General features: G+C 38.2%; 1 protein-coding gene across 4 annotated transcripts in view; it reads right to left on the bottom strand.

The window, feature by feature from the left end:
- The window catches only part of LOC134179488 (ribosome quality control complex subunit NEMF-like), a 19,657-nt gene extending 11,237 nt beyond the window's left edge, over positions 1-8,420 (bottom strand). For 3 of the 4 annotated variants that reach the window (XM_062646392.1, XM_062646394.1, XM_062646393.1), the window contains exons 1-12: positions 8,355-8,420; positions 8,227-8,295; positions 7,544-7,646; positions 7,127-7,252; positions 6,916-7,064; positions 5,896-5,963; positions 5,742-5,831; positions 5,468-5,541; positions 5,324-5,394; positions 4,548-4,686; positions 3,864-3,941; positions 3,757-3,804 (exon numbers count right to left, since the gene is read on the bottom strand). In XM_062646392.1, coding sequence (XP_062502376.1) covers positions 3,757-3,804; positions 3,864-3,941; positions 4,548-4,686; positions 5,324-5,394; positions 5,468-5,541; positions 5,742-5,831; positions 5,896-5,963; positions 6,916-7,064; positions 7,127-7,252; positions 7,544-7,646; positions 8,227-8,295; positions 8,355-8,413 — 1,074 coding nt within the window. In that variant the 5' untranslated portion in view covers positions 8,414-8,420. Of the gene's footprint in view, positions 1-3,756; positions 3,805-3,863; positions 3,942-4,547; positions 4,687-5,323; positions 5,395-5,467; positions 5,542-5,741; positions 5,832-5,895; positions 5,964-6,915; positions 7,065-7,126; positions 7,253-7,543; positions 7,647-8,226; positions 8,296-8,354 lie in introns of those variants that run through there. The other variant, XM_062646395.1, reaches the window with a different exon arrangement.
- Between the last annotated feature and the right edge of the window lie 2,911 nt (positions 8,421-11,331).

Below are 11,331 nucleotides of genomic sequence, written 5' to 3'. Positions count from 1 at the left end.
CTCCTGCATGTCACTGGTGATGCTGTACCTGCCCCGAGTGCTTGCAACCTCGGAGTAGCGAGGAGAAAGCCACAGCTTTCTGGTACAAACCAGTTTGCGGAGGCTGTTGCATGGAGTACGCGGACGAAGCGTAACCGGAAAAGGTCATTAGTCTGGAATATTGGTTGCTGGAACGTACGCAGTCTTCTAGATGAAGAGGGTGATTTGCAAACTGCAAGGAAACAAGGCTGATCTACCATTCTACAAAAAGCGAGGTTTCTGGTTCAAGAGTTGGAAAGATACAATTTTGCTGTAACAGGTATATCAGAAACAAAATGGTTTGGAAATGACATCTACGACCTTGGAAGTCATACAATTATACATGCAGGCCATGAAGTACCAAATGTGAGTGAACATTGTAATAGAGGAGAAGGTGTTGGTACTGTCCTTGCACATACTGGTCTAGATGCATGGAATCGAGGAGGAAAACAATACAAGCAATGAAGCTTTCGTGTTGTGTCTGTGCAGCTAGTTTTTGAAATCTCTCCTGGAAGGTGCCAGAAATGGAACATCGTCTCAGTTTATGCACCTACAGCAAACAGTTCCATTGAAGAAATCAATAAATTTTATTGAGATGTGTTGGCAGCAATCAATCAGTCCCCTGGAAAGGATCAGACCATCATATTAGGAGACTGGAATACTACAGTTGGGAAAGGGAAAGCTGTGATGCTCTACAACATGTGATCAGTTGTGGTGGTATAGGCCACAGGAATGATAGAGGTGAACAACTGCTGACTTTCTGCCAGGCAAATGGTTTCTCAGTAATGAACATTTGGTTCCAGAAACCACCAAAGAACCAAGTTACCTGGCAACATCCAAGAACAAAACAGTATCATTGTATAGACTATATTCTTGTCCCAAGCAAACATCGAAGACTTTGTTGGGATGCTCAAGCAATGCGAGGGGCCAACTGTTGGACTGATCATTACCTACTTCGAGCCAAATTTGCATTTGGACAACGACATCGGTCAAAAAAGAAGAAGCATATGATTACCAAACGCTTCAACGTGTCCAAGCTTAGTGACTCTGCTGTTCACAAAAATCTCTGCTCTGAGATGGCAGCATGATACAATCTACATGGAGTTCAACAGCCACCTTGAAGGATAAGTGGTCTTGCCTGAGGTGTTCTCTATTGGAGTCAGCAAGGAAGGTCTTAGGCACAGACAAAAAGAATGCACCTGATTGGTTTGTTAGCGCTAGCAGTACCCTTCAACCTTTGATCAACAATAGAAATGAAGCTTTGCAAAGATGGTTGTCAACTAGAGAACAAGCTGAAAAAGATAGGTTCGTCTCAAATTGAAAGTTGGTTCAAAGAGAGGTACAATGTGCCAGAAATGCCTGGTACATATTTCTAGGTAGTCAAATATCACACAAGCCAAAAGATATGTGGAAATGTGTGAAACATATGCAACATGGTAAGTCAGATCTTCGGCTACTACAGATCACCAAAATTAGGCAAAAAGATGGTGCCATGTGTGAAACTGTTGAGGACAGATTAGTGAGGTGGACTGAACACATCACTGGTGTGTTGAACATTGAGACTACCTTTGATCTGCCTCATATAGAGAACCTGAAACAACAAGAGGAGGTCATTGACCTGACTCGCCTTCCTGACTTGGAAGAGCTAACGTCAGCCATTGAGATGCTAAAACCAAACAAAGCGGCTGGTACTAATGGTATTTTACCAGAAATGGTAAAATGTGTGGTCCTAATTTCAAGCAAGCTCTTCTTGACTTGGTGCATGATGTGTGGAAAGAAGGACGTGTTGTGAAGAAATGGGCAGATGCAATCATAGTTCCCATTCCTAAAAAGGGGTCTCTCCAACACTGTGACAATTGGAGAGGAATAAGTCTTTTAGATGTTGTTGGGAAGACTGTCGCTGGAATTCTCAAATGTCGCCTAGCTGACTTTGCAGAAACTCGTCTTTTAGAGTCACAATGTGGTTTCGCAATGGAAGAGGTTGTGAAGACATGATCTTCTGCTTACGACAGATAATGGAGAAAACAAGAGAGCACAACACCAAAGGTTTTGCAGTATTTGTGGACAACAAAAAAGCGTATGACTCTGTACCTAGAGAGGCTCTCTATTCAGTTCTGAAGAAAGAAGGTATTCCATCATCACTAATTACAGTTGTTCGATCCTTTCATGACCAGATGTCAGCGGTAGTCAAGTATGAGGGTAACCTTGGAGAGGAAATTCAAGTACAAAATGGTCTAAGGCAGGGATGTGTTTTGGCACCAATTTTATTCAATATATACATCAACTGTGTCATGAGAGAGTGGAGAGAGAAAGTGAAAGCTACAGGCATTAGATTCAAGTATGACATGACCAAGTCTTTGGTTGGAGGATATCAAAAAAAGAACGCTCCTGACAGGATGGTAATGGAATTGCAGTTTGCTGATAACTCAGCATTACTAACAGAAACACGAGAGAGTGCAGAGGCAGCAATCCAAAACTTTGCCTCGATTGCTGCAAGCTATGGGTTGACGGTGAGTTATGAAAAGACAAAGTTGATGACTTATGGTCCCAAACTGTGTGTTGAAGATGCTGGGGATATTGATATAGGGATTCCAGGTCGCAGTGTGCAACACGTAAAACAGTTCAAATATCTCGGTTCAATCGTATCAGATGATTTGAGCTTAGACCTGGACATAACAGAAAGAATTGCACAAGCAGGAAAGTGCTTTGGAGCACTAAAAGAAGCTGCCTTTCAGTCTCCCCATGTAATGTCTGAAACAAAAAATGTGCTGTTTCAGTCAACTGTCTTATCAGTTCTACTGTATGGGTCATCTTCTTGGGCCGTGACTAGAAGAGATATTACAAGGCTTGTCACATTTACAAATCAATGTCAACGTTTCATGCTGGGCATAGACAAGTTCAAATAACAATTGGAATGAATCACATCAAATGACATCAGGCACAATCTTGGCAATCTTGAAACTGCAGAAGACTCTTTGATGGCTCAGCGGCTTAGATGGCTTGGTCATCTAAAACGTATGGAAGATCATCGTCTGCCCAAGCAGCTGCTTCATGCGTGGCTACCATCAACTCGTCCAGCGCATGGGGTCAGACTAAGGTGGAAAGACAGGATTGTAAAAGACCTTCAAATGGTTGGCCTAACAAGCACCTGGTCCCAGCTTAAGCAGGACAGGCAGAAGTGGAAGAACGTCTGTGCTAGCAAAATTAACTCAATCGTCACTTCAAGAGTAGAATTAGAAAATGCCCAAAGTAGTCAGAAGGCTCGTGACAGAGCTGATCCCAGCAGATGTCAAGACCAACAGCCTCTGCTGTGCACTACCTGCAAGCGACTGTTTAAGTCACAAACAGGGAAAAAAGACACAATTGCAACAGAGGACAAAATCGCCTAAATCCCCAGGAACGAGCAAAGGTCGGAATCAAGTGCGACAGATGCGGTCATTTATTCACACAAGAGAGTGACAAGAAAGACAAATGTCATCAATGTATTTAGATTTGTGACGTATTTACCAGATAGTGACTTCCTTTTCTTACGCTTTTTACGTTTCGCCATCATCCATGTGGATGGGCAGTTGAAGGTTGAAGGTTGAAGGTGTGTGTGCATGCGTGTGTGTGTGTGTGTGTGTGTGTGTGTGTGTGTGTGTGTGTGTGTGTGTGTGTGTGTGTGTGTGTGTGTGTGTGTGTGTGTGTGTGTGTGTGTGTGTGCAAATCAAGCAAATCTAATTCACCCTCAACCCTTACCAACTCAATGTTGGACTCAATTAGTTGACCTCTGTAAGCATCTGTATTCTATGACCATCACATTTATCACGTAGCAAATCAGTAGGAAGTTGCCTTCACAATCTCACTTGTGCCTCTCTTAAGTCAGTCAATCTCTTCTCGTGGTCTTTCCTTATGTTGTCTAGTCTTTTTATGGCAGACTTCTCCTGATCAAAAAATAATGTTGTAAGACTCACATGCATGTACACACACAAACAAGAACAAACAAACAAAAACAAACAAAAACAAACAAAAACAAACACAAACACAAACACACAAAAAACACATACAACACAAACAAACAAACAAAAACAAACAAAAACAAACACAAACAAACACAAACACAAACACACAAAAACACATACAACACAAACAAACAAACAAAAACAAACACAAATGCACACAAAAAACACATACAACACAAACAAACAAACACAAACAAACAAACACAAACAAACAAACACAAACAAACAAACACAAACAAACACAATTACACACAAACAAACACATACAACACAAACAAACAAACAAACAAACACAAACAAACAAACACAAACAAACAAACACAAACAAACAAACACAAACAAACAAACACAAACAAACAAACACAAACAAACAAAAAAGCACAAACAAACAAACAAAAAAACACAAACATACAAACACATACAAACACAAACAAAAACACAAATGAAAAACACAAACAAACACATCACAAACAAACAAACACACAAACAAACACACACAAACAAACAAACGCACAAACACATTCAGACCTGCTGCAGTTGTTTCATGTCAAGCTTCTGACCTCCAATCTCAGAAAAGAAATTATCCACCGCCTGATTAAACGTCTCAAATTCAATATGAGGCTTCGCTTCATGCTGAGAAAACAACATCGGATGAAACTCCTCGTATCTAAACACAACACAATCAATCAAATGCCAACCATCACATCTACACACATAATAGTACAACATATCAAAAATCAATGATAATTATTACTAATTAAGAAAAGTATTTAAAAATCAATAATAATTATTGCTAATCAAGAAAGTAATTAAAAATCAATAATTATTATTGCTATTTAAGAAAAGTAAGCAATAATAATTATTACTAATTAAGAAAAGTATTTAAAAATCAATAATAATTATTACTGCTTATTAAAAAATAATTAAAAATAAATAATTATTATTTATTTTTAATTACTTTTACTTAATTAGCAATTATTACTAACTAAGAAAAGTAATTAAAAATTAATAATAATTATTATTGCTAATTTAAAAACAATTAAATCAATAAAGATACGTAATTAACAATCAATATTAATTATTACTAATTCAAGAATAACTAAAATCAATAATAATTATTACTAATTAAGAAAGTATTTAAAATCAATAATTATTAATACTAATTAAGGAAAGTAATTAAAATCAATAATTATTATTACTAATTAAGAAAAGTAATTAGAATCAATAATTATTATTATTACTAATTAAGAAAAGTAATTAGAATCAATAATAATTATTATTACTAATTAAGTAAAAGTAATTACATGAGAATTTCTGTTGTGTCTGTTGTTTCGCCTATTTGTGCTTTAATTTGTTGTTTCTGCACCACATAACCCTACACACATAACACAACAACACAAATGTCTACAAGTTGACCAACAATCACCAGAAACCAAACCACCATTCACCTTCATAATTCGTGTCCCAGCCTCTTGAATGAACTTTTCCGCTTGTGACAAAGCAGATAAAATACGACGAATATCTACAAGACACACCCACGCATTTTAAATAATCTAGATCTCTTACTATCAAGTAATGAATATTAACTTAAATATTAATAATTAATATTAATCAATGCCAATAAATTAATTAAAATAATAATTAATACTTGGTAATAAAATAATCTTACTAATTTATTAATAATAACTACTAATGTAATAATCATACAACAATGGATGGCACCTGCAGTCACATCAACATGTTTCCCTACTTTTGCATCAGCAGGAAAACCAGCTTGTAAGAGTGAATGCTCAATAAGTGTAGGACCATAAACTAAACAGAAAGAAATAAAAGATTTTGCTGCATTGATGAAACGTCAACATGAAATTGTACTGACTAAAGTGAGGGTTGAGAAGACGTTTGACAGAGTCGCCATCTTTACTGTTGGTTAACAGTTGGAGAAGTCTGATAAACAGAGAAGCAGATGAGTATAGTAGTTAGTAGTGATTATAAGTTTGACATGATATTGTGTTGAAGAGTTGCTGCTGATGTGTGAACGAAACGTGAGAAAGCAAACATATAAACGACTAGTTAATTAAACAGACAGATAGACAGAAATATATGTATTGACAGACAGACAGAGACAAACATGTAAACAGACAAACAGACAGACAAAGAGACAGACAAAGAGACAGACAAATAAATAAACAGACAAAAAGACAGACACAGACACAGACAAACAGACAGAAAGACAGACAAACAGACAGACAAATAGAGACAAACAAGTAAACAGACAAAAAGAAAACAAACAGACAAACAAACAGACAGACAACAGACAAAAGACAAACAAACAAACAGACAACAGACAAAAGACAAACAAACAAACAGACAGACAGACAGACAGAGACAAACAGACAAACAAATAAACAGACAAACATACAGACAAACACACATACAAACAAATAAACAAACAAAAAGACAGACAGACAGACAGACAGACAACAGACAAAAGACAAAACAAACAAACAGACAGACAGACAGACAGACAAACAGATAGACAGACAGAGACAAACATACAGACAAACACACAGACAAACAAATAGACAAACAAAAAGACAAACAGACAGACAGACAGACAGAGACATACAAGTAAACAGACAAAAAGACAAACAAACAGACAAACAGACAAACAAACAGACAAACAAATAAACAAACAAAAAGAGAAACACATAAACAGACAGACAGACAGACAAACAGACAGTTAAACAAACAGACAAACAGACAGACGGACAAACAGACAGACAAACAGACAGACAAACAAACAGACAAACAAACAACAGACGAACAAACAAACATACAAACAGACAGACAGACACACAGATAGACAAACAAACAAATAAATAACAGACATACAAACCTGGCCTCTGAAATAAGCAGGTCCGGTTGCTGTGCTGCCTCAATCGGATACCTCTCACGTACAGCAAACCTCACATCCTGATCAGCATCCGTCCTCACTCTCAACAAATTCAAAATCGTGTATTCAAAATCAGTCAACGCAATATTACCCTACAACAAGACATCCTTAAATTGATATCAATTAACATTTTTTCTAAATTTCTTGTGTTCACTCTGTCATATAGTTCGATTATCAAGTGATATGCGGCCTCATTCGATCCAAACTGTAAGTCAATGATACGATCGATGCCCAACTGTTCGACCTTCACAAGTCGTCTTGAGCGAAGATGTTTCCTTAACTATAGAATGAAAGGAGTGACAAGGAATGACGTGTTGATGGGATGTTGGTGAGTTTCTTGTGTGTGTGTGTGTGTGTGTGTGTGTGTGTGTGTGTGTGTGTGTGTGTGTGTGTGTGTGTGTGTGTGTCTGTGTGTGTGTGTGTGTGTGTGTGTGTGTGTGTGTCTGTGTGTGTGTGTGTGTGTGTGTGTGTGTGTGTGAGTGTGTGTGTGAGTGTGTGTGTGTGTGTGTGTGTGTGAGTGAGCGCCTGTGTGTGTGTGTGTGTGCATGTGTGAATGTCTTAGGTTTCTTGCCTTCATTGCAAAGTTGGATGGAAAGGCATTTTTCGGCCATTCAAACTCCGTTGTGTGGATGCGGATACCTGACTCAATGAGAAGAACAAGCCTCTCATCTGGTCTAAATAGATTATATAAGAGTTGTTGGTTTCTTTTCATCTATTTGTCCATTAGTCTATCTGTCTATTTTTCTGTCTGTTTGTCTGTCTGTTCATCTGTTTACATCTATTTGTCTGTCTGTCTATTTGTCTGTCTGCCTGTCCATCTATTTGTCTGACAGTCAAAGATCATTTCTTCTGTCTGTCTGTCTGTCTACTTGTCTGTTTGTCTGTCTATTTGTCTGTCCATACATATAATTTCATAAATCATCACTACGACTTACATCAATGCTACAAAAAGAAGTTCAGTGACTATACAAACTGGTCACCAGGAAGTAAACTAAAACTAATGCAGAACTAACTGATTTCTATAATGACTATATAGTATTTGTTTGTATGTATGTATGTATGTATGTATGTCCATCTGTCTGTCTGTCTGTCTGTCTATCTATCTGTCTGTCAATACATATATTTTCAAAGAACAACACTACTACATTCTAGTCTGGCCCAAACTTTGTCTGTCTGTCTGTCTGTCTGTCTGTCTATTATTGTCTATCTCTTTTTCTTAACGTCTCCCACATCCACCACCATCAATCTACTCACTTCACCATTCTAATGAGATACGTCTTCGAATCAATATCATACACATTCATCACACGTTGACCAACACATCTACACACATCACATTCCATCACATCATCACTTCAACACTTAGCTTTCAATACGATCACCGCTGTCTGATGTCAGGAATGACAGATCGAACGTCCAGAGTGGTAAAGCGGCCCTTCATGTTCGAGTGTGCGCATCAATGATGCATGTAGATGTCGCAACAGGTCACGTGATGAATACTGTGTCTGGAATGCGAGGCAAATTTTTAAATTAATTAACTATGCAGATGTGTAAGGCGTTATGCATTTCTGTTTTTTAAATAATTTCAGCACATTATTTCTATCCTTCTAACGCGCGTTATATTACATATGATTTGTAAGTGCGATTGGTAATGAGCATGTGCAGTTTGTAATTCTGTAAAATTCTGTAATTCGACAAAAGGCAAAGCTCCTTTTGCTATAATTGAACAAGCAGAGAATAGGTAGTCAGCTGTGGATTTGTTTTCAACAAGAGCCTTGAAGTGTTCAAATCGCCAACCAGCTGCAGAAAGGCCCGTACTGACCCCTGGGAGATCTCATTATGGCATCAAACCACAAGGACTTGGACAGACTGATTGAATCTTTGCCTGGGGCAGTAGGGGAGGCGACATTCTTTGACCTGAAAGGATGTTTGCTTTCTAATTTCTGTCTGTCTGTGTGTCTGTCTGTCTGTCACATAATAATTACTACATAATACATTAGCCCCATATGGGGGATAAAACTTAAAAGAAACTACTTAACTACAAGTTGTGTCTGTCTGTCTGTCTCTGTCAATTTCATTTATTGAAACACAAACTCTATGTTACATTTCTAACACTAAATACAAGCAATCTACTGAGTTCAGCTTTAGTTTGTCTGTCTGTCTGTCTGTACTTCTATGGTAAATCTGTGTCAGTTATTCCATCAGAAGAAGGGGTTCACCAAGGTGACCCCTTAGGTCCATTCCTATTTGCTTTGTCTATACACCCAGTTATCAATAGGCTTCAAAAGAAGCACAGCAATTTAACTATTTTGGCTTACTTGGATGACATCTTTGTGGTTGGCTATAGTCAACAGTATGAGTCAGTGCTAACTGATCTACAGAAAGAGTTCCAAACAATCAACCTGAAAATTTGTGATAGAAAGTGTGAACTATATTTGCCATCAGCCAAAGAGAATAATGTAAACAGATTCTCAGTTCCCATAGTATCGTCTGGTGTTGATATCCTTGGGGTGCCTATTGGCAATGATTCTTATGTCCAGTCTAGATTAGCAAATCAGCGGCCGCAGGTGAAGGCCTTTGTTCTCAACTGCTCAACTTGAATGATCCTCAAAGTGCACTTCTCTTACTGCAGTGCTGTCATGTGCCTACACTGAATCATTTAGCAAGGTGTGTGCCTCCTCCAGTTTTACACCAAGCTTCTCACATTGATGATCAGCTATCAAGAGATATGTTTGCAGCAATTTGGGGTTGAGTGCACTTGACGAGCTGACATGGAAGCAAGCATCTCTTAAGATCAAGTTGGGAGGTTTTGGCATTACAAACTTGACATAAATCTCTGCTGCTGCTTTTGTGGGTTCATGGTGCTATTCAATGAGCACGATTCTTCAAAGATTTCCATCTAGAATAGATCTATGTGACAGCCTCAACTGTGCGAGTCCACCTCCTTTTTATCAGCATCTTTGCAAGGCAATAAGCAAGCCTTCCTTCCACCTTAGGATCAGATGAAGAGACACTCATACTTCAGTCTTTGTCTGGGCTTATGGCAAATCCAGTAAAACTCCAAAATCGCCTGGCTTGGATATGCTGAAGGGAATGCAGCAACATGTGTTATGCAAGCATCCTCTGTCAAACATGCTGCAAGGATAAGGTCATGTCAGGGATGTGGAGCAGGATCATCGCTTCAAGCTATTCCTTCAGCACCAAAATTTGTTCTAAAGTCCTCAGAATTTCGTGTGGCAGCATTTTTGACTTGGCATTCCTTTACCATATTCCCAGATTGTTACCAAGTGTGATTGTGGTAGAAGCCTTGATCAACATGGTTATCATCTATTGACCTGCAAGTTTGTCGGTGGCCCAGTATGGCAACACAATACAATCGTGTCAACTTGGGCTAAATGTTTAGACTAGTTAAATATTCCTCATCAAGTTGAGCCAAGAAATAGGTATACTGACTGTGAGAACAGGCCAGATATAACAACATATGATCCCACTGGACACTTGACAAAAGACCTGGACATTTCACTTGCTCATCCACATTCTTGTGACACCGTACAATCAGCTGCCAAACTATCAGGTTATGCAGCTGAATTGAGAGAAAAACGCAAAATGACAAAATATGGTCAACAGCAGTCTATAGCAGGATCTGATACAACATGTATTCCACTGGTTTTTGAACACTTTGGCTTTTGGAGCCCTATGGCTGAAGACTATGTCGATAAGATCTCCAAAATTTCAAAAGATGCAAATGGAAAAGCAGCGAAACAGACTTTAGAGATAGATGGAGAAAGCAACTGTCTGAAGTTGTACAGTATTGCAACTAAGTGCAATTTTGATGATTTTCTGTATGATAAAGACGTTCAAAATTTTGTTCATTGACTGTTATTGTTATGCATACGTAAAGTTAGCGATTGTTATTGGTAGAGTAAGAGTTCAAATATATCAATCTGTCTGTCTATTTGTCTGTCTGTCATTTTGTCATGTTGGAATGAATGTCTTAACGAGCTCTAAATATTTCACCACAAAGAACCACAAAACAGGTATGGATGGTCAGAAATCGTCCAGATAGTGTTTTTTTGATTTGGAGTCTGGGAAAGAAATTGAACTGGATATTCCTTTGGCACATCCATGGAGTCTTGATACTGTCAAACAATCAGGGCAGGTAGATGGCTATGCAGCACTGAAGGGAGAAGAGAAAATGGAAAAATACAAACAGGAAGTTTGTTGAGTGGCTCTACACCCACAATCATCCCTCTCGTCTTCAAACATCTATTGGCAGAATTGTTTCTACAAAATCTGGCAAAAAAGGAAAAAGCTATTGGAGATACCAAAACAGCAGTAAAGTTTCTCACTGACTGGAAA

This window comes from Corticium candelabrum, chromosome 5 (assembly GCF_963422355.1).
Source record: "Corticium candelabrum chromosome 5, ooCorCand1.1, whole genome shotgun sequence".
NCBI lineage: Eukaryota > Metazoa > Porifera > Homoscleromorpha > Homosclerophorida > Plakinidae > Corticium > Corticium candelabrum.
The sequence above is the reverse complement of the archived record's forward strand: the minus strand, read 5'-3'. Positions and strand labels throughout refer to the sequence as shown.